At 35.9% G+C, this 19,192-nt stretch overlaps 1 protein-coding gene across 6 annotated transcripts in view; it reads right to left on the bottom strand.

The window, feature by feature from the left end:
• The window catches only part of LOC146433968 (uncharacterized), a 53,475-nt gene that overhangs the window by 4,884 nt on the left and 29,399 nt on the right, over positions 1–19,192 (bottom strand). For all 6 annotated transcript variants that reach the window (XM_085068172.1, XM_085068170.1, XM_085068171.1 and 3 more), the window contains 31 exons: positions 18,887–18,928; positions 18,344–18,385; positions 15,881–15,922; positions 15,737–15,775; positions 15,292–15,333; positions 15,150–15,188; positions 14,767–14,808; positions 14,623–14,661; positions 14,178–14,219; positions 14,027–14,065; positions 13,853–13,897; positions 13,349–13,390; positions 12,709–12,747; positions 11,668–11,706; positions 10,934–10,972; positions 10,647–10,685; positions 10,328–10,366; positions 10,025–10,063; positions 9,301–9,330; positions 7,822–7,863; positions 6,323–6,361; positions 5,557–5,595; positions 5,256–5,294; positions 4,864–4,902; positions 4,463–4,501; positions 3,846–3,884; positions 3,331–3,369; positions 2,954–2,989; positions 2,158–2,187; positions 1,181–1,216; positions 688–723 (listed from right to left, as the gene is read on the bottom strand). In XM_085068172.1, coding sequence (XP_084924298.1) covers positions 688–723; positions 1,181–1,216; positions 2,158–2,187; positions 2,954–2,989; positions 3,331–3,369; positions 3,846–3,884; positions 4,463–4,501; positions 4,864–4,902; positions 5,256–5,294; positions 5,557–5,595; positions 6,323–6,361; positions 7,822–7,863; positions 9,301–9,330; positions 10,025–10,063; positions 10,328–10,366; positions 10,647–10,685; positions 10,934–10,972; positions 11,668–11,706; positions 12,709–12,747; positions 13,349–13,390; positions 13,853–13,897; positions 14,027–14,065; positions 14,178–14,219; positions 14,623–14,661; positions 14,767–14,808; positions 15,150–15,188; positions 15,292–15,333; positions 15,737–15,775; positions 15,881–15,922; positions 18,344–18,385; positions 18,887–18,928 — 1,212 coding nt within the window. The remainder of the gene's footprint in view (positions 1–687; positions 724–1,180; positions 1,217–2,157; positions 2,188–2,953; positions 2,990–3,330; positions 3,370–3,845; positions 3,885–4,462; positions 4,502–4,863; positions 4,903–5,255; positions 5,295–5,556; positions 5,596–6,322; positions 6,362–7,821; positions 7,864–9,300; positions 9,331–10,024; positions 10,064–10,327; positions 10,367–10,646; positions 10,686–10,933; positions 10,973–11,667; positions 11,707–12,708; positions 12,748–13,348; positions 13,391–13,852; positions 13,898–14,026; positions 14,066–14,177; positions 14,220–14,622; positions 14,662–14,766; positions 14,809–15,149; positions 15,189–15,291; positions 15,334–15,736; positions 15,776–15,880; positions 15,923–18,343; positions 18,386–18,886; positions 18,929–19,192) is intronic.

The raw sequence follows: 19,192 nt of genomic DNA, 5'->3' as shown, positions 1-19,192 counted from the left end.
TATTATTACCAAGCAGGTAGTTTGGGAAAAAACCTGATTTACAGCTGTTAAAAATCCTTTCCATTCTACAAGTGGATGTCTTAATAGAGTCATACTGAACTCCAATGCTTGCCAGTGGAGTTAAAAGAAATCTGTTTTTTTAGTATAGTAAAGTGAGACATTGTGAACACCCTAATGCTAATGAAAAATAGCTCCATCTTATGAGATAGTCATCCATTACATCTGTCAGCTATTTGCTATTTTACTAGTGACATTTTTGAATCAGTGGCAAACAGTCTGCTTAAGGTACATGCGGAACAAGAAGAGACTTGCGTTGAAGCTGAAGAGTAAAGTGGTGTTATTCTGTGCAACACACCAGAATTTATATTTTCAAAGCAGTATCTATTAGTGTATTTTGTACCAAATTTTCCAATTAATGTAAACAAAAAAATGGTTAACTAAATTAAGCACTTGAGATAAGAAGTATTTTGATGTAAAACAACTAGAATTATGATCTGTAGAATTTCTTTAAATGGAAACTTGTTCATGCTACTCCGTTTCAGCATTTGAGAGACAGTCCCTGTTTTCAAATATTAATTTAGAGTAAAATGACTCTAAAAACCTGACTGTCAGTATAGCACTGCATGATATTTTTCATTTAATAAATTGCAAGTAGAAAGATCTTGAAAACAAAGAAAAATTCCTTGCCTGTCCACCATACTGATTGCCTCCAGAATATGAACCCTGTAAAAAGAATGTAAAATTTTTATAAATAATTTTTAATAGTATCAAAATTTTTAAATGGCATGAAAAAATCCTGGACCTAATATAAATACTCATGACACTGATTAACTGGAAGAACTTTACACCATTACTAATGCAGTGGCAAATGACTAATTATCCACACATCATATTAGTGGTTTATGCAGTGAGATGAATCCTGCGAATGATTCTCTTAATTTTTTAACTTAAGAAAGCTTCTATAACTACGAAGTAAAATCTTGGCTCTAGCATATAGAAGGGTATAACTGAAATGTCAAGAGTAATTCAATAAAAGCCCCACACGCTCTCTGGAATGGTTGTACCTATCTCTGTGACTAAACTGAACTCAATATTTAATGGCTTCTGGGCAAACATGAAAACTGAGCCATGTTTAGTCCAAGGAACTAATCTGTGCAAATGTCAGAGACAAACTGCCTACCTGCCCACCATGGTAGTTGGTTCCTGCAAAAGAGCCCTGTATTCAACAGAAACAGCAATGTTTATTCTCTATTAAATTCAGTGTCATATAGAGGAAAACCAAGAGATCAGACTGACCTATGTCTTGGATGATTTTATTACAATGATCAAGTAATTTACACTGATTACTAATATTTTGATTAATCTTGATTTATATGGCAAATAATACATATGTGTATATATATAATGTGTATATAAGTGATAATTATTATTATTATATAATTTCTATTTATATAAATTCGAATTTATATGTTGTTTTCAGCACTTTTGATTCTCAGAAGTGGCATATATGCCTTGAGTTGTATAAATGGGCATGTGGTTTTGCTTGATTACATAGACTGAGAACAAGTAGCCATCCAAGCAATTTTGAGTATACTGACAAAATAGGTAACTGAACCCTCCTTCAGAGGTAAATTAACTTGATCTCAGCAAAACAGTGGGGTGGATTTTCTATGTTTGGAAGTTTTTGGGTTTTTTTCAGCAATTAACAAAGAAATAGGGAATATGCTAATTAGACAGGAAAATGGAAATAGCTTTAACTTTTTAAATATGTTGCTCTGCTCCAATCTGAAAGAATTTGGGGCCAAGATTTTAGATCTAAGTTTCATGACATCAATTGTACTATTAATAACTATCATAAGAGCAAAGTCCAAAAACCCAAAAGGTATAATGAGATATTTTGGAAACTCATTCTTAGAAAAGTCCCAGGTGTTTCTTACCAAATGAGTAGCTAGTTTTGAAAACAACACTATGGTTGCAAGTCACTTAGTATTTTTGTCTTTAGCAGGTTCAAAATTGTTCATTTTGGCATAATATGAAAAAAACTTTCATCATACATAGAACTTCACAGACAGAGTTATTTCAAGAAATGGAGTTCCTTAGGCATTTTCCAGTATGTGTACACACTATGAAAAATATATAAAGACAAAAGATACTTACTGAACCTCCACCGGGGCACACACACCCACCCTGTACAAAACACAACCAGACTTACTTTCCTGCATCTATGATTGGAATAGGCCTCTGAATAAGTAAATCAGACTCACATCCTGCTACTGTGAGAAAATGGATGATAAAACACTACTCATAGACTCATCAAGCTCCATTTAAAATGTAGTTTCTTTCTCTCTCCTACTCCCTTTTAGGTTAGCTGTGCACTTACTTATCAGATTTTTAAATGGAATCTTCTAATTTCTCATTTAAAATTTACAGTAAAAACCTACTCACCAAAAGGATGAGTAAAAAATTCTGAATAGTAGTACAGATTTTATTTTTTTTTTCCCTTGAGGAGACCAGAGCACCTGGAATTTCCCCAGGGAAGTGGTCACAGCATCAAGCCTGTCAGAGTTCAAGAAGCATTTGGATAATGCTCTCAGGCAGATGGTGTCATTCTTGGGGTGTCCTGCACAGGGCCAGGAGTTGGACTTGATGATCCTGATGGATCCCTTCCAACTCAGCGTACTCTATGGTTCTATGAATTCATACATTTCTCTTTCATGCTACAGATGGTATAGAAAACTCCAAAGATTACTTCCAGTGGAGGCCTATTAGGTAATTTCTACTCTGATAAAAGTAAGAGGTGCCCAGGAGTTTCCTATTCAGGGTCTTGCTTTCCATTTAATCTGGATGAAATGTGTGAATTGAAATAGTTCTTGTGAAGGGAAGTTACACAAAGTAATTTGTGAGTATATGACACTAGCAGAACTGAAAAAAGTTCAGAGAAAAAAAAGCATACCTGTCCACCAGACTGTCTGACTCCTGAAGAAAAGCCCTGGAAAAAATGAGTAACTTAATTACCTCTGTGTTAATGACTAACATTCTCACTTGTTCTCTGTGGTTCTTAGTCTTTCAAATTGCTTCCATTTAAACATAACACAAATAATTGGCTTCTTAAACCATGATATGTTAAAGAAGCATTTCCATGCAGTGTCACAGGCCCCTGTATTACTTGCTCTTATGATGATCTGAAATACCAGACTCATACTTAGCTATCCTCATTCACTCTGATTTAAAGCTATGCTTTCTTAGAACATTCCTTTTATGCAAAAAAGTACATGTCTGTTCTGATGAACTGTACCCAAACTGCAAATACCATGAAAGTAGAAATTTTACCTGTCCGCCATACTGGCTGCTTCCCGAAGAAGCCATACCCTAAAGAAATGAGAAAGTATTTGTATTTGTTGCACATTCTATAACTTATGAGCTCTCACAGAAAAACACACTTTTATTTGTCTTCCATGGATTTAAATTCCACAGGAACACGAACATTTACTTTATAACCACACTGAAATCCACTGGCCTTTACAGTGGCTGCTGTTTAAACAGAACAATGAAGTTTGAATCAGTCAGCTTCAGGCAGGTGTGAGTAGTGCTGCTGCCCTGGACTGTGTGGTCGCAGAAGCTTTGTATGTTTTGCTTATGTGAGTAAGCTGACACATCAGAAAGTCATATATTTGTCTATTTTGCCTAAACACTGTTTTTCTGTAAGACACCCCTCTACAAAATATTCTGGTTTTCAAAAACAAACAAACAACGCCCCCCCCCCAAAAACAACCCCCCCCCCAAAAAAACCCCCCAAAAAACCAACAATGGAAAAAACAACCTGTAAATAGAAAAACAATTCTCACCGGTCCTCCGTAATGGCTGCCACCTGGGAAAGATGGACCCTGAAGCAAAGGCACCAATTATTTCTCAAATCTCAAAAAGCTTCTTTAAGAGCTTTTTAAAGAAAGACTATTTTCTTCTTCTGTTGCACAATGAAAAATTACAGAAAGATACTCAGCCTATTGCTTTATGTGTCACTCCATATCAAAGGCTATTCCTCTAGGCATCACTGGGAACCCTATCCATAATCTTTCATTTCACAGGGGCATGGAACACCTCTTAGCAACTCCTCACCTTCTCCTTTCTTCCTATTTGAAACCATACTGCTTCTCAGACACCAACTCTGATACTGCATTTTGCTGAAGGAAATGAGGTAGAGGAGGGAGGAATCTGCTTCCAGCCACTCCTTGCTGTTATAGCTAAGAGACCTTAACAGCAGCAGGGCAGAACAAGGCCAGAACTGCATTTAATACAACAGAAGAAACAGATCTCCATAGTTTTTGTATTGCTTCAGATCATACATCTTTAGAACAGACAAACAGATTTTAAAAAAATTATTTTTTCAGTCAATATAAAAGTACCAACTTTTGATGTAGAAATTGTGTGTTAGAGTAAGAATTACGCAGGAAGAAATTCTCACCTGTCCTCCATACTGGCTGCCTCCAGAAGAAGGTGAACCCTGAAAAAAAGAATTTTATGATCTCCATATCCATGTCATAGTACTCCTTTAGACCACACTCTATATGAAGGACTACCCAGTTTCTTTCACTGCAGAACTGTAAGTGGACTGAGCTAGACTGTGCAAAAATAGGTAAGGCTCATCTGTATTTACCATGATGTATCAGAAATTCCATCTTAAAATCTCTTTTGTGGCTTTGTATCACATACATTTTTAACCATTATATGCTTAGCAACAACTTAGATAAAAAATGGACAGAAACTCCCAAACGAAACCCCAACCTCCTTAAAATGTTCTTTTACATAGAAAACTACCAAATCTCTTCGATAAAGTAGTAAACACTGCAAGGGAAGAATATTCACCTGTCCACCATATTGGCTGCCTCCTGAGGAAGGTGAACGCTGAAAATAAACAAAAAATGGAAACTGAAACTTTTTTACACCTATTTCATAGATCATTTCATGAAGCTTTAACATTTTTTGTTGGCTTCATAAACTACTGATTTATTTCAGAAAGACATGACCTCTAGTCCTGCAAATTTCAGAAGTCTATTGAGTCAACTACACATTTCACATTCTATTTTTTCGTAGTCTTAGATAATGATCTTTATCTGAACTTGTTTTGTTTAATCACAGTAGCACCAGAACACTACAGAGAAAGATTTACTGAAAAGATTTTAGATTAAATTAAAGCTAAGATAGATAGTCAGGTAGAGAATAAATAAACTACAGAAATGGGGATTATTAATGCTTACTTGTCCGCCATACTGGCTGCCTCCATAAGAAGATGACTCCTGGAAAAAAATTGAGAATTAGTTATTTCTGAATACCTAATTAGTGGAAAGAAGTGCCAAAGACATCTATATTTTGTTATTTGAGTGTTTGTGTATAATTATCCCAGAATAAACTGGTTTTTTGTCTTCCTTGAATTCACAACTTTACAACACAGTATAGACTGCTGTCAATTTTCTTGATAAATTAAATTGAGATCCTTAACATAAGTCAAATAATTATAAAATAAATACGTAAGATAAAATATTAAAAGTAAGAGCTTACATGTCCTCCATACTGGCTAGCTCCAGAGGAATACGAATCCTGTAAAGAATACCAGATGAGTGAATTAACCTGCAGTAGGATTTCCTTAAATCAAAACATGACTCTCCCAGGACAACAGCAAGAAGAGAACAAGGTGAGAGTGAAGACAGCTGAGCAGGACTTTCAGAATGCTTTAACAACTAGTGTTTAAGCCTTAGAAGGTGAGTTGGGAAAATACCTGAGATCTTTAGCAAGGGTGGAAGGCAAAGACACATTGCTTTGTTTGTGTAACTTGTTGGGAAGGTTAAAGTGGCATTCCTTCAATGTCTTTCTCTGCTTATTTCTGGAGAATGGCATTTTCTTTATTTGGAAAGCTGAATGCTGGGCCAGAGATAGCAGTAAAATCTTGGCTACCTAACAGGACTCTGAAAATCAAACTAAGAAAATTTACTGAGACCTCATTCAACAAGAGGTCTCTTTAAAGAGGGGAGATTGGATTTTATTTCTTCATAATGGAATTAGGTCCAATAGGAATAAAAAATGATGCAATTTGATTCATTTCTTTGTGTGCTTCATTTTGCAAGGTTCACAAAACAAGGGCACTATTTGCTAAAAAATCCATTGTTATAATTTTTAGGACATATATAACTCAATGATGAATTTCATTTACTGAGCTTTTGCTCTTTTTACCCAGTTGCCAAATAAAAACTGGATTTAATTGGCTGAATGAATTAAACATCACTTTCAGAAGTGACAAGCTGGCTTTCCTTTTGGAATGAGTGCTTACTTGGCTATTGTACTGGCTGCCTCCAGAAGAAGATGAGTCCTGGGGAAAAAAAGGAACACCAAAACCACCAGTTATTTTGCTCAAAAAGAAGTACTTTGAAGCAAAACTTCTTGAAAGATAGCAGTACACAAATTTATATTTTAAAAATTTTGCTTGGGTTTACAATCTACTCAGAATGTAAAAGCCAGCCTTCTCTACTTTGTTAATACATCTAAAATTTAGTGTGTACATGTGTACAGAATGGCTGCCTCCAGAGCCATTTTCAGAAAGAAAATACTAGTTATTTTCTTTCGATACTCCAAGGGATATGACTGAAGGATGGGCAGCTTGTTTCCATTTAAAATCAGTGTACTGAAGAATGACACATAAAGTTTTAATATTAACTCTTGCAGAGTACTAGAGACCTTTAGGGTACCGTGAGCTTCCACAAGGTCTGCTAAGCTCATGAACTGGTTTGTGTTTAGTACATAATGTGAAGTATCTATCAGAAATGTATCCTTCATCATGAATCTTAACTGTGTAAAATGAATTTTCAATTGCCATGTAAAGAAGATATTGAGGACAATGTTCTGAGGTAGACTGCAACATGTACTTGGAGGAGAACTAAGATCTGTGTTTGTAGATTCATTCAGCAAAAGCCACTCCTCCAGCTGAGGTACTGGGTTTATCCAAGCATTGAAGTACAGATCATTTGTGTCCTTTTGAGACAAAAGTCCTGTTAGTTCCCACTCACTATAGTTTGTTTTTCACTTATGGAGTGAATTAAATGGATGCCTTTCAGAGAAAACTAAATTGCAGACCAGTCCCATTTATCATGTGATATTAATTTTTGTGTGGTACATTTGTGTAGCTGTGTCCAAGCCAGGTTTGGATCAGTCTGGTACCAGTGCCACAGAGTTCTGTGCTAGATACGAAAAAGACCCCAATGATTTTTCTGCCTTTAGTGCAGCACATACTGACATACTGTATGACTTTCCAACACAAAATGAACAGACCTGGTCTTGGGAATGCTGTAAAGAGATCTCTCCTCTCCAAATGTTCTTATCCTTATAAGAGGGCTGGCAACATTAAATTACTGATCTAGGAATACTAACTTTTCTTTCAGTAAATGATCTAAGAGGAATACAGTCACATAAATCTGTGTCCTTGGGGGATATTTTTACATAGTTCCAAGGAAGCAAATGTAATTAACTCCCAAAGTAAATATTTATACTGGTATCTACCTGTGTTTGTGACAACATTTTTCATTGTAAGACTTCTCTTTGAATGAAAAGTACTTCAAATGCAAAGAGAAACTGTGAGTGCTGCATGACTGTCCTGTGTGTAATTTTTAGTTACAATTAAAAAGAATGTCTGGTGTGTATTTTGAATTGTAACTAAAGTTGATTATTTTACCAAGTGTATGACTTCTACTAGGCACTGACTCTTTTATCCTCTCTAGCCATTATATTAATAAAGCAAACAGAGGACACACTTAAAAACTGATGAACATTGCTTACATTTGCAGAGGAATCACTTCTGACTAAAGTAGGGGATCCGCCCTATAAAGGCAATCAAGAAAAGAAAAATTAGCCTTTGTCTTTGATCTTAAACTGGAAATGAAACAAAACCTTAGAATGTCTGCTCTATGGCATTTCAAAGGAAGAATATCACAGCTTGAAATTAATTAGACTTACACTTCACATACTTTTATCAGATTGCCAAGAGAGAAAATAATGTTTTTTTGGCCGGGAAGACCATATATCACAGAGTATAATTTTATATCTACCTATAACTCACTGCCTAGGAAATAGGAGTATTACTCAAGGTACATGAATATCCCTTTGATGCTGCATGTTGATTGACCACATATGATTTGCCTTGGGAAGCAGGTATTACCCTATTTCACAATCCTTAAAATTTCATATGGACTCAAAAGCAGAAGTGAGAAGTAGCTCAGCTTTTGGTTTTGTTTCTGTTTTAAATCTGGTAAACATTGATTTTTGATACAAATTTTTATAATTGGCAATTTTGTAGACGATATTATTTTAGGTTTCTTTCATAACAGATCTTTTGTCAATCAATTCTGCTATTTAATGTAATCTGTTTGGGTTTTTTTGAGAAGAGATACACATCTCTGTAAATACTGTGTGGTAACTGACATCATTCCTCAGAGAATGCAACCCACTGCCAACTTTGGGGCTTCCTGGCTTTTAGTAGAACTAATGTGGCCAGCAGCACTAGGGAAGTGATCATCCCCCTATATTGATGGGAGGACTGATGAGGCTGCCACCTCAAGTCCTGTGTTCACTTTTGGGCCACTCAGTACAAGAAGGACATTGAGGTGTGAGATTATGTCCAAAAATGGCAACGGAGCTGATGAAGGGTCTGGAGCACAGGCTTTGTGGGGAGCAGCTGAAGGTGCTGGGGCTGTTTAGCCTGGACAAAAGGACACTCAGGGGATACCTTATTGCTCTCCACAACTCCCTGAAAGGAGGTTGTAGGCAGGTGGGAGGTAGGTCGGTCCCTTCTTTCAAGCAGCAAGCAATAGAACCAGAAGAAATGGCCTCAAGTTCCTCCAGGGGGAGGCTTAGATTGGATTTTAGGAAAGAAGTTCTTCACTGAAAGGATTATCAAGCAATGAACAGGTTGCTGGGGAAGGGGCTGAGTCACCTCCCCCAGGGGTATTTAAAAGACATGTACATGTGGCACTTAGGGACATGATTTAGTGGTGACCTTGGCAGAGCTGAGTTAATGGTTGGACTCGAGGCATTTTCCAACCGAAATGATTCGATGACTCTGTAACACTGAATTCTTCATCCTGGCATAATGATAAATGACTCCTACCACATCAGAAACATCTAGGTCACCAAAGGAACCATGAATATAAAATTAAGAGAACATTCAAATAAATAAGGTGGAAATAAATAGGATCTCAGATAATTTTCCAGTTAAATAGTTTAGTAAAAAGAAATGTAAAATGAACAAGCAGCACTTACAGAACTTGCCCCAGAACAATCACATCCATCCTGTAAAGAATGCAGAAAGTATTTAAGATACCAAGAGCACAGGACTGAAATGGATTCTAGTAAAAACTCAAATTACTTCTACCATCCCAGGCATGGAAAGCTACATTCTTAACTGCCCAACTTCTAGAACTGAGTCTGTTTCATCCTATGCAACTATTTCTTCACTTATTGTTCTGATGGGGCAACAAAATGCTCATTTTCTTATCTTCAAATCTTCTTACCTACAATTTTTACTTTAAAAACATTACTCATCAAAAGGATGAGTAAAAAATTCTGAGTACTACAGAAGGCAATTTTTTTCCTAAACAGGCCAGAGCACATGGAGTAAATGCAGTACTGTTTCATGTTACAGATGATACAGAAAACAGGCGATTTCTACTTTGATTAAACTAACTGAGAGGTGGCCAGGAGTTCACCATTCAGTGCCTCACTTTCCACTGTCAATATGCCTGAATTTTGTTTAGCACCAAAGCAGGTACAGAAGCTCAGTAACAAGTGCCAACTTGTTACTACTGGCTACTCTGATTTGCAGGATGTCCAAATGACATGGCAAAAGAAAATAATGTGTTGCTGAGGCTTTGGGCAAAAAGAACAGTGGTGAAGGAAAACAGTTCTTGTGAAGGAAAGGTAAGAGAAGTAAATAGGACTGCCTGACACTAGCCCAACTGAAAACTGTGGAAAAAGAAAATCATACCTGTCCACCAGACTGGCTGACTCCTGAAGAAGGTGAACCCTGTGAATGTTATATTCTTGTTTAAAATTTTTTCTTTGACGTGCATTTGATTACAATGTATTGTCTTTTACTCTTTTAACTATGTTTGAAAATATCTGTCTGGTTGAGAACGCAATTTTATCTATAGAAAGATAAATGAGGATAAAATAAACCACAGAGTAGTCTGGAAACTTAGGTATTACCAGTCTGGTAGTATTTTCTTGAAATATGTACAGTGGAGGAAAAACTCCCTCATAATACCAACAAAGAAGAAAAATTTCTCACCTGCCCACCATACTGGCTGCTTCCAGACGAGGATGAGCCCTGAAAAAAATAAAAATCACTTACTCTATATTCAAAATATATAAATTAATGCTAAATATTTATTACTTTCATTTTTCATTCAGTTAATACATTAATTGCATTTTGACTACTCTGCTTGTATTTGGACTTTTACATAGAGATATGTGAGAAAAAAGTATCAATTTTGTTCAAAGATTAAAAGTTGCTATAATATAATATTATATAATATAATATAATATAAAGCCTCAAACTTTTATATGAAAGTTACTTCAGGTAAAAAATGCAAAGATTTAGTATTTACCTGTCCACCGGAGTAGCTACCACTTTGAGAAGATGACCCCTGCAAAAAACACACCCAATTTATTTTTGTTTAAAATGGCTTTTGGAGAACAAGACTGTTGTGCACACACAATTTTTAATTTTTTTATTCAAACAGTTTGCAATTTGATTTCACAAGACATGATGCCAGATGTCATGAGAAATTCTAAAACATAAATGGTTAGGTATAATTTACTAATTGGGGTAATTTTAAAACAGTACAGCCATTTTGGAAGGGAACTGCAAATAATGAATAAAATAGATGCTTACATGTCCACCTGACTGGCTGCCTCCTGGGGAATAAAAATCCTGGAAAAATGTATTGAAATTACATGAAAAATACAAAACCCAAAACCTGGAACGATCGGGGTGGAAGCTAAATACTCTGTGCTTCTCTACATTCCTTAATTTTCTGTCATGGGTTGCTCAAGAACGACAAAAAAAATCTGTCTTTCTGTCTAAAACAGAACATGCTCCTTCAGAACTACTGATAATTGCTCTTTTAGTGGAAGATATTCTCTAGGATACAACAGTTGAAAGAGTTATATCTCAAACAAAATAATTTCTCAGTCTGTGTCATTTAATTGTCATTAGAATAAATATGTGTGCCATGTGAAAATGATAGGAAAATGGAAGCCTTCATAAGTAAGTCATACAGCACAACAAAGCAAAGGATTGCACTTGGAATAAGTGCTGGGCAAATAATGGAATTGAAGCCCTTTGCAGTCAAGCTATGATTTAAAATTGCAAGGACCTGATCAAGTAAATTGTGCTATCATATTTGTGATGTGAGTTTGAGATTCAAGAGCACACCTCAGCATCAGTTGGGATTTCTAGCAGAACTTTAACTCTTTATCCATATCCTCATTCCCTCTGCATTTGAGGACTTCCTATCCCACACTGGAAGCTGCCTCAGAGTTTCCACAGAAGATGTAATTTAGGTGCTAGCAGTTGTCAAGCACTGGGGCTGGCACCCTGGCAATATGTAAGAAAGCAGGGCTTACCCGTTCACTCTGGCGGCTACCAGATGGTGAAGAGGAATCCTGAAAAATATTGGAATCTAATTATTACAATGGCAAATATCCCCCTTTTTTTTTTTTTTTTCCTAAGCAAGGTTGGAAGGCAAAGAAAGTACTTTTTGTTGGGAAGGTTGAAGATGTAGGCTTTAGCATAAGCAGTCTACAGGTTCTTTCTCTGCTAATTTCTGGAGAATGGTATTTCTTTATTTTGAATGCTGAATCCTGATATAGTGAAATAAAGGAATGAGATCACATCTCAATCTGTTTTATTTCCTCCAGAATGTTTCAGGGGAAAACATCAGCATTTACAAAGCTGTCTTGATTGTTTTAAGACCAAGATGTAGTACACATCTGTTGTTATACCTTAGTTTTCTCAGAGGTCTTTTTGGACCCTCTGTAGTATCACAGTTTTGCTTTCTTGAATAAGAAGATTTTGGTCCAGAAACTGCATTGAAGCTATTGACACAGTATACTTCTGATTAAAATGCACAGCTGAATTTGTAATTATTTGCAGAGAGTGATTTCCTACTAACCAGGACTCTGGAAAACACTTTGAAATTCTAAAGTTGCACAAACAGCTTCAGCAGAATTAATAGGAAATATAGTTTAGTCAGGAGAAAAGGCATCTTAAAAGAAAAGCAGGCAGTTTTCACCACACTACGTGAAAACAGACCATTCCTGTGCAATATATAGATGAAGAAACTTGAATCTTAAATGTCTGGCATTGGAAAAACAAATGAAATGTAGTGTAAATTGGGGATGGGAAGAGGGAAGTAGTCATACACTAATACTGAGTTTTGATGGAAATTGTGAAATAAAAAGAGGTTTCTTTGTAACTGCTACTTCTAATAACCAATTAAAAAATGTTTGATTGTTACAAGTCGGAACTGTTGTAACTGCAATTTTAATTTGTGAAGTCCTTATCATGCACAGCACAATCATGTGACATAAAGGTCTATGTAAGCATCTAGATACTTTAAAAGGCAGTGAATTATGATATTGATATTGTTGAGAAGAAATGCTTACACTATCTTCAGTTTCACTGCCTCCCATGGAAGGTGAATCCTGTAAAATAGTGAAAAAAACATTTATTTTCATATAAAAAGGACTATTAAATGTTCTTAATTGTGGAGAATATAAAACAGAAGAATAAAACTAACTAACCACTTAGAATCTCCAATTTTACCTAAACTAGAGAATGTGCAAAAAAAGAAAAAATATGTAGCATTACCTGTTGTTTAAGCAGAAGAGGCTGGGAAAAAACCCCTCCTTGCAAACATGCATTTTTATAAGGAAAAATTTTTTATGAAGTTCATTTGCAAGGTTATCATTCTTTATATTCAAAAATCCCATTATCTAAACTTTCAAAGGCTTCTGCATAAGTACGGTGTGTACAGTAAATGCACAAAATATTTTCCTTTTGAATGAACTAATGCATAAACAATAAAATAGTTAAAGCATTGAATAGTCACAGGGCACAGTTAAAAACAGCATACATAGTGCATCATGTTCCTTACACTATGGAAACATTTTGAGGAACAAAGGAACAAAAGTTAAAATGGCATTTCCATGGTCATGGTCACTTAAAAATAACTGAAGCACAGAACCCAGTACAGATAAGAACCAACACAGCAAGCTTAAGTTTTGATGTAGGAGTCAAATTTACCTGGCCATAAGTCTCAGAACCACTATATGCGGAAGATCCACCCTGTTCAGAAAACATAAATAATTTTCATATTGCAAACAGACTTTTTTTTTTTTATGTTTACTGTAATGATCTCCTTCTGGGCAGACTTACAAAATATGAATATTTACTTAGTTGTCAGAATGGCTTTTGAGCAACTCAGAGTTATGTCCCTGTAAAACACTAATTTAATATATTTTTAAACTCAAATTCTAATTCCACTTTTGAAGAGACCTTCATCTTGCAGGTAAATCAAAATTGTTGAGAAGAATAAGCCTTGAAGATTGGAGACACCCCACCTTTTACTCCCCTGTAAACTGTCAGACTACTTAATTAAAAGCATATACAAAATCACTCACTCCTCAAAGAAAAGACCACTTTCATTAAAATATAATGAGAGCCAAAATACAGATATAACTGAATATTTACTTCACCCAGGGTATTGCCCTTCAGAAATCTTTACACAAAGAGAAAAAGAATATTTACCTGACCATAAGATTCACTGTTACCATCATAAGCAGAAGAGCCTCCCTGCACAGAAAATAAAAAAAAGCTGATTAATTTGGTTCTTCCAAGAAAATATTTGCTGTCATTAAAGGACAGAATAGCAATGAAAATAAAAGAAGTCTGTTATCTCTACAAACAAGAAAAAACATCTACCTGTCCATAAGATCCACCAGGATAGAAGGAAGACCCTCCCTGCAGAGGAAATGTAGAAATTTAGTGGTTTGTCATTGAGGTCATTGAATTCTTCTCTTAAAGAATACTTTTAGACTGTTCCTGTTGCAAGCAGAGTGACCAGAATATTTACCTGGTTACCGGAGTAAGAACTGTGGGAAGAGCCTGGGCCGCCCTGAAAGGAAAACACAGACCAGCTGTTTTCTCGCAGATGAGAGTTTAAATACTTGCATATCAAGTTCTCACTCCATACCTTTTCTCCCAATATTGAGCTAATTTTTATGTGCCTAAGTAAAAGTCAAGATCATTATTGTTAAAGTGGAAGAAACTTTCTGGCAGCAATTTTCTTAGTCTGCTGAAACTTGAGTTCGGCAAAGAAACTGCAGACACCATTCTGTACTGTTCCCTGTCAAGCTTCACACCACCATGTTGCATCAGGGTTAATTTAAGTATTCTGCTCTAAGGGACAATAGACAGGTCTATAATTACAGTATGTCACAGCACCCACAATATTGGGAGTGAAGGAACCAGGAGGATGGCAGTCTGTATTATCCTGGTAAGAGAGGGAGAACTACTACCTGTCCATAGGATCCTCCAGGATAGAAGAAAGGCCCTCCCTGTGCAGAAGACAGAATGGGTTACTGCCAGTTTATATCTGGCTACTCCTTCAGGGAAGGTTTTAGATGGAGCTTCTGAATAGGGCATTTTATCTGAATGTTTACCTGGTTACCAGAATATGTGCTGTATGAAGAACCTGGGGCTCCCTGAAATGAAAACACAGACTGGCTTTTTTTTTGCAAACAGTATGGTGTAAATACCAGTGTATCTGAATCTCACTCTAGGCCAACACTGTTAAACAAGAAGGGACTTTTTATCACTAATTTTTTAGTTAGATGAAACATCATTCCATTGAAGTTGTAAGCACAATTTAGTGTTTTTCTCCGACAGATTTCATGTTGTAAGTTACAAACAGCTGACACAATTCTTAGCTGTTACAATAGACACAAGTCTTGGGTGTTATATTTCACAACAGCCACTACATGGCAAATATTAGAATGAAGATAAGAGAAGTCTGTTATCTCTACAAACAAGAAAAAACATCTACCTGTCCATAAGATCCACCAGGATAGAAGGAAGACCCTCCCTGCAGAGAAAACGTAGAAATTTAGTGGTTTGTCATTGAATTCTTCTCTCAAAGAATACTTTTAGACTGTTCCTGTTGCAAGCAGAGTGACCAGAATATTTACCTGGTTACCGGAGTAAGAACTGTGGGAAGAGCCTGGGCCGCCCTGAAAGGAAAACACAGACCAGCTGTTTTCTCGCAGATGAGAGTTTAAATACTTGCATATCAAGTTCTCACTCCATACCTTTTCTCCCAATATTGAGCTAATTTTTATGTGCCTAAGTAAAAGTCAAGATCATTATTGTTAAAGTGGAAGAAACTTTCTGGCAGCAATTTTCTTAGTCTGCTGAAACTTGAGTTCGGCAAAGAAACTGCAGACACCATTCTGTACTGTTCCCTGTCAAGCTTCACACCACCATGTTGCATCAGGGTTAATTTAAGTATTCTGCTCCGAGGGACAATAGACAGGTCTATAATTACAGTATGTCACAGCACCCACAATATTGGGAGTGAAGGAACCAGGAGGATGGCAGTCTGTATTATCCTGGTAAGAGAGGGAGAACTACTACCTGTCCATAGGATCCTCCAGGATAGAAGAAAGGCCCTCCCTGTGCAGAAGACAGAATGGGTTACTGCCAGTTTATATCTGGCTACTCCTTCAGGGAAGGTTTTAGATGGAGCTTCTGAACAGGGCATTTTATCTGAATGTTTACCTGGTTACCAGAATATGTGCTGTATGAAGAACCTGGGGCTCCCTGAAATGAAAACACAGACTGGCTTTTTTTTTGCAAACAGATATTTACATAAATTAGTCCATTCTGAATTTCTATTCTTCCAAATATTACATTACAGTAACCATTAAAAGAGAATATTGGTTGGTATTTTTCGTTAGAGTTAAGGAAACCTTAATCAGGTTCTGTTATTTCCTTTTCAGGTTAAAAGATCTGAAAGTAGTACTAACATTTTATTTTACTCTTTCTAATTACAGGATCCTATGTCATACCTTGCAGACTCTGTGTTGTTATAGATGATCATGAATTTGATGGTCTTTTTAAAAACTGCCAGAATACTGAACTTCCAAAGTGTAGATAATATTTAGGAGAGCATATTTTTCAGCTCACCATTAAAAGAAGACCATTTACCAGTACATGACATCCACTATTACTGCCACTTCCCCCTTACATACAAAACAGGGAAAATATTATTTCATAGTTAGATTGCTTCCTCAGAAACTATTTGTCGACTAAGATCCTGCCTTTAGATGAAGCTCGGAGAAAAAGCAGAATAATTGCAGAGTGAGGAATTTGGGGGTCCACGTAAGTAAAACAATTTTTTCCTTCCAAACAAGATGGTTTAATATGTATGGTTTTGACTCTTAGTTTATAATATTTTCCAGGTTTGAAGAGACTTTTGCGTAACTCACAACTTTTAGATCTAGACAAAAACCTTTTGCAAGAATTTTTCTCACTTGTGAGAATCTGCGCTGAAGAATCTTCAAGGAATCACAGAATCTCAGAATAAACTGAGTTGGAAGGGACCCAAAAGGCTTATTTTGTCAAAGTCCTGGCCCTGCACAGGATCAGCCCCAAGGGTCACACCATGTGCCTGAGAGCTTTGTCCAAAAGCGTCTTGAACTCTGTCAGGCTGGTGCTGTGACCACTTCCCTGGGAAGTAGATGACTCTCTTTTATGCAAGATTTATGAATAGTAGTTTATTTGTACGTATATATCTACCTATAGCTTGCTTTTTTAATATTATTATAATGTAACCTATCCTGGCCAGTCTATTTGCATGCTAATCAAAGCACTGTACCTGCCATGTGTAGCGGGCCCTGGACAGAAAGTGAAGATAAGTCCATGAAAGGAAAGATCAAGTCTGTTGCTACATAATTTATCATAAATTAATTTGATCAGCTGATATGACTGTAAAGTGGAAACCAAGTCTCATGTATATCAAAGTTGACACATCTGCATTGAGAGCTGGTTTTCTAATGTGTCCAATTTTGACATGTGATTTTCTTCATGTTGAAAATTTTTGTTGATACCAACTAAATACACTCTCCTCTCCCCAGCCAAACTGTGCTAAATTTCTGTGAAAACTGAGTACTTTTTTGAAACAATTAAAACATGCAAAGGAAAAGGTGTTTTAGAATGAAAAAAACCTTGCACAAATATCTTAATATTTTTCCTTATAAATGGATTTTTATATAGATATACAATCATGCAACAAATAAAAAAGATTTTCCTCCACAAAGTTTCAGTATTATTTAGTTTAATAGACTACTTCATACTTTAAAACCTGTAGGTCATGATTACTGCTCAGCCTCAATTAGACAAAAGAGGTGGTATTTTACCTGAACAAAATTACTGTTGCTACAACTTAAAAAATTAATGAAGTTAAGTTCAGAAAGCAGTAATTTCTTTAGACAATTAGTTTGTTTAAATGGCATGTGTTTCTTTATAGAAAGGATAATCCACAAAATGATTCCTGTTGAAATCGAAAACTAAAATAATATTACACCGTTCAAATGGGTTTATGTAAATACAGCTTCACTAAAAGGTTCAGAAATACGTATTCTTTTAGAAGACAGGTGACTTTAAAATCCAAGTTCACCTGGCTTTACCAGGTAAAGGTCATCTATAATGCCAGTATTAAGCACATTTCTTGGCCTTTTTCCTGGCACAGAGGGATTGCCTAAGAGAAAAATTTATCCAGTACAACTGACAATGAAATTGCAATGATTCTCTTTAGGGGAAAGAACAGTTTAAATGTTAATGTAATAGATTATAACTTGAAATATTTATCAAATGTTGATATTTTTAGTCACAGTATTTTATTGCACCAGTGAGAAAACAAGGAAATAAAGCTGGATGCAACTAAATTCTGTGGGTACTGTAAGATATATTGACTGTCTTTTGAAAGTAAGGAATATTTAGCACAAGTCAAGTGACAGAGCATCTGGATTAGCAAGCGCAGTTACAGAAAATTAGTGGCCAAATGGTAATTATGCAGTTAAGTAAAGTGGAATTCATTCTTCCATTTAATTGTATATAGTTCTACCTACCCTAAGGAAATTAACATCAATGTTTAGTGTAAACCAGTTGTCCATATTTACAGGGTGATTAATTCAAAATACTCCATTATGTAGATGGAAGGATAAACAGAAAAATAATTACCTGTGTATGACCACTGCTTCCATCAGGACAAATGCAACCACCCTACAAATAAAAAAAAAACCCCAAACCAATGAAACAATTATTGTTTTGTGGAAATTTAAAATAAAGTCTTATTTTAGATGTGAAACTGTTTAGATGAAGAAAGGCTGTGGGACTACAGAGTAGGTGTGACTTTTCCTATACCTAGAACAAATAAGGGGACAGTATAGGTGTGTAGAGTTCATGTTTGCTTTGGAAGTCAGACTGATAGTACATCTGTCAGTGAAATGTCTCAATGACAGATGCCTCATCAAGTGAGAAGTATCAGGGTAGTTAGGAGTATCACCATTGTGCTCTCACCAATGAAAGAGTGCTAACAAGTGATTTCAGAGAGCCATTTCTGAAAAATTTAATCTGAATGGGGTCACTTCATTTACAAATTAATGCATAACATCACCAATCTTCCATGTAAAACTACTTTACTTAAAGTCTGACTCCTGAATTTAATTAGTTTAATTACCAGGAAGCTGAACAAGACTAGTTAAAAAAAAAGAAAATCCTGACCTGATTACTTGATCCACTACTGGTTGCAATGAATGATCCACCCTGTGAAGAAAACATTATATTTTATTGAAGCATTTTATCAGAATCTGGAGTACAAAACTATGTCGTGAGAAACGATTACAAACTCCATTACTTCCCTGCAACAAAAAACATAACCTGTTGAATTATTGTGAAAACATAAATTTGGATGAAACCTAATTAGGTGACTTGATACAATTCACAGGGAATGGGCATTAGGGAAACTAATTAAGAAAACTCTTACCTTCCAGAGCTGAGAGATCTGCCTGTGCTACTGATTAAAACATC

The sequence above is a fragment of the Lichenostomus cassidix genome, chromosome 8 (assembly GCF_008360975.1).
Source record: "Lichenostomus cassidix isolate B80296 chromosome 8, HeHo_3.0, whole genome shotgun sequence".
Taxonomy (NCBI): Eukaryota; Metazoa; Chordata; class Aves; order Passeriformes; family Meliphagidae; genus Lichenostomus; species Lichenostomus cassidix.
This window is presented reverse-complemented; position numbering and strand designations above follow the sequence as displayed.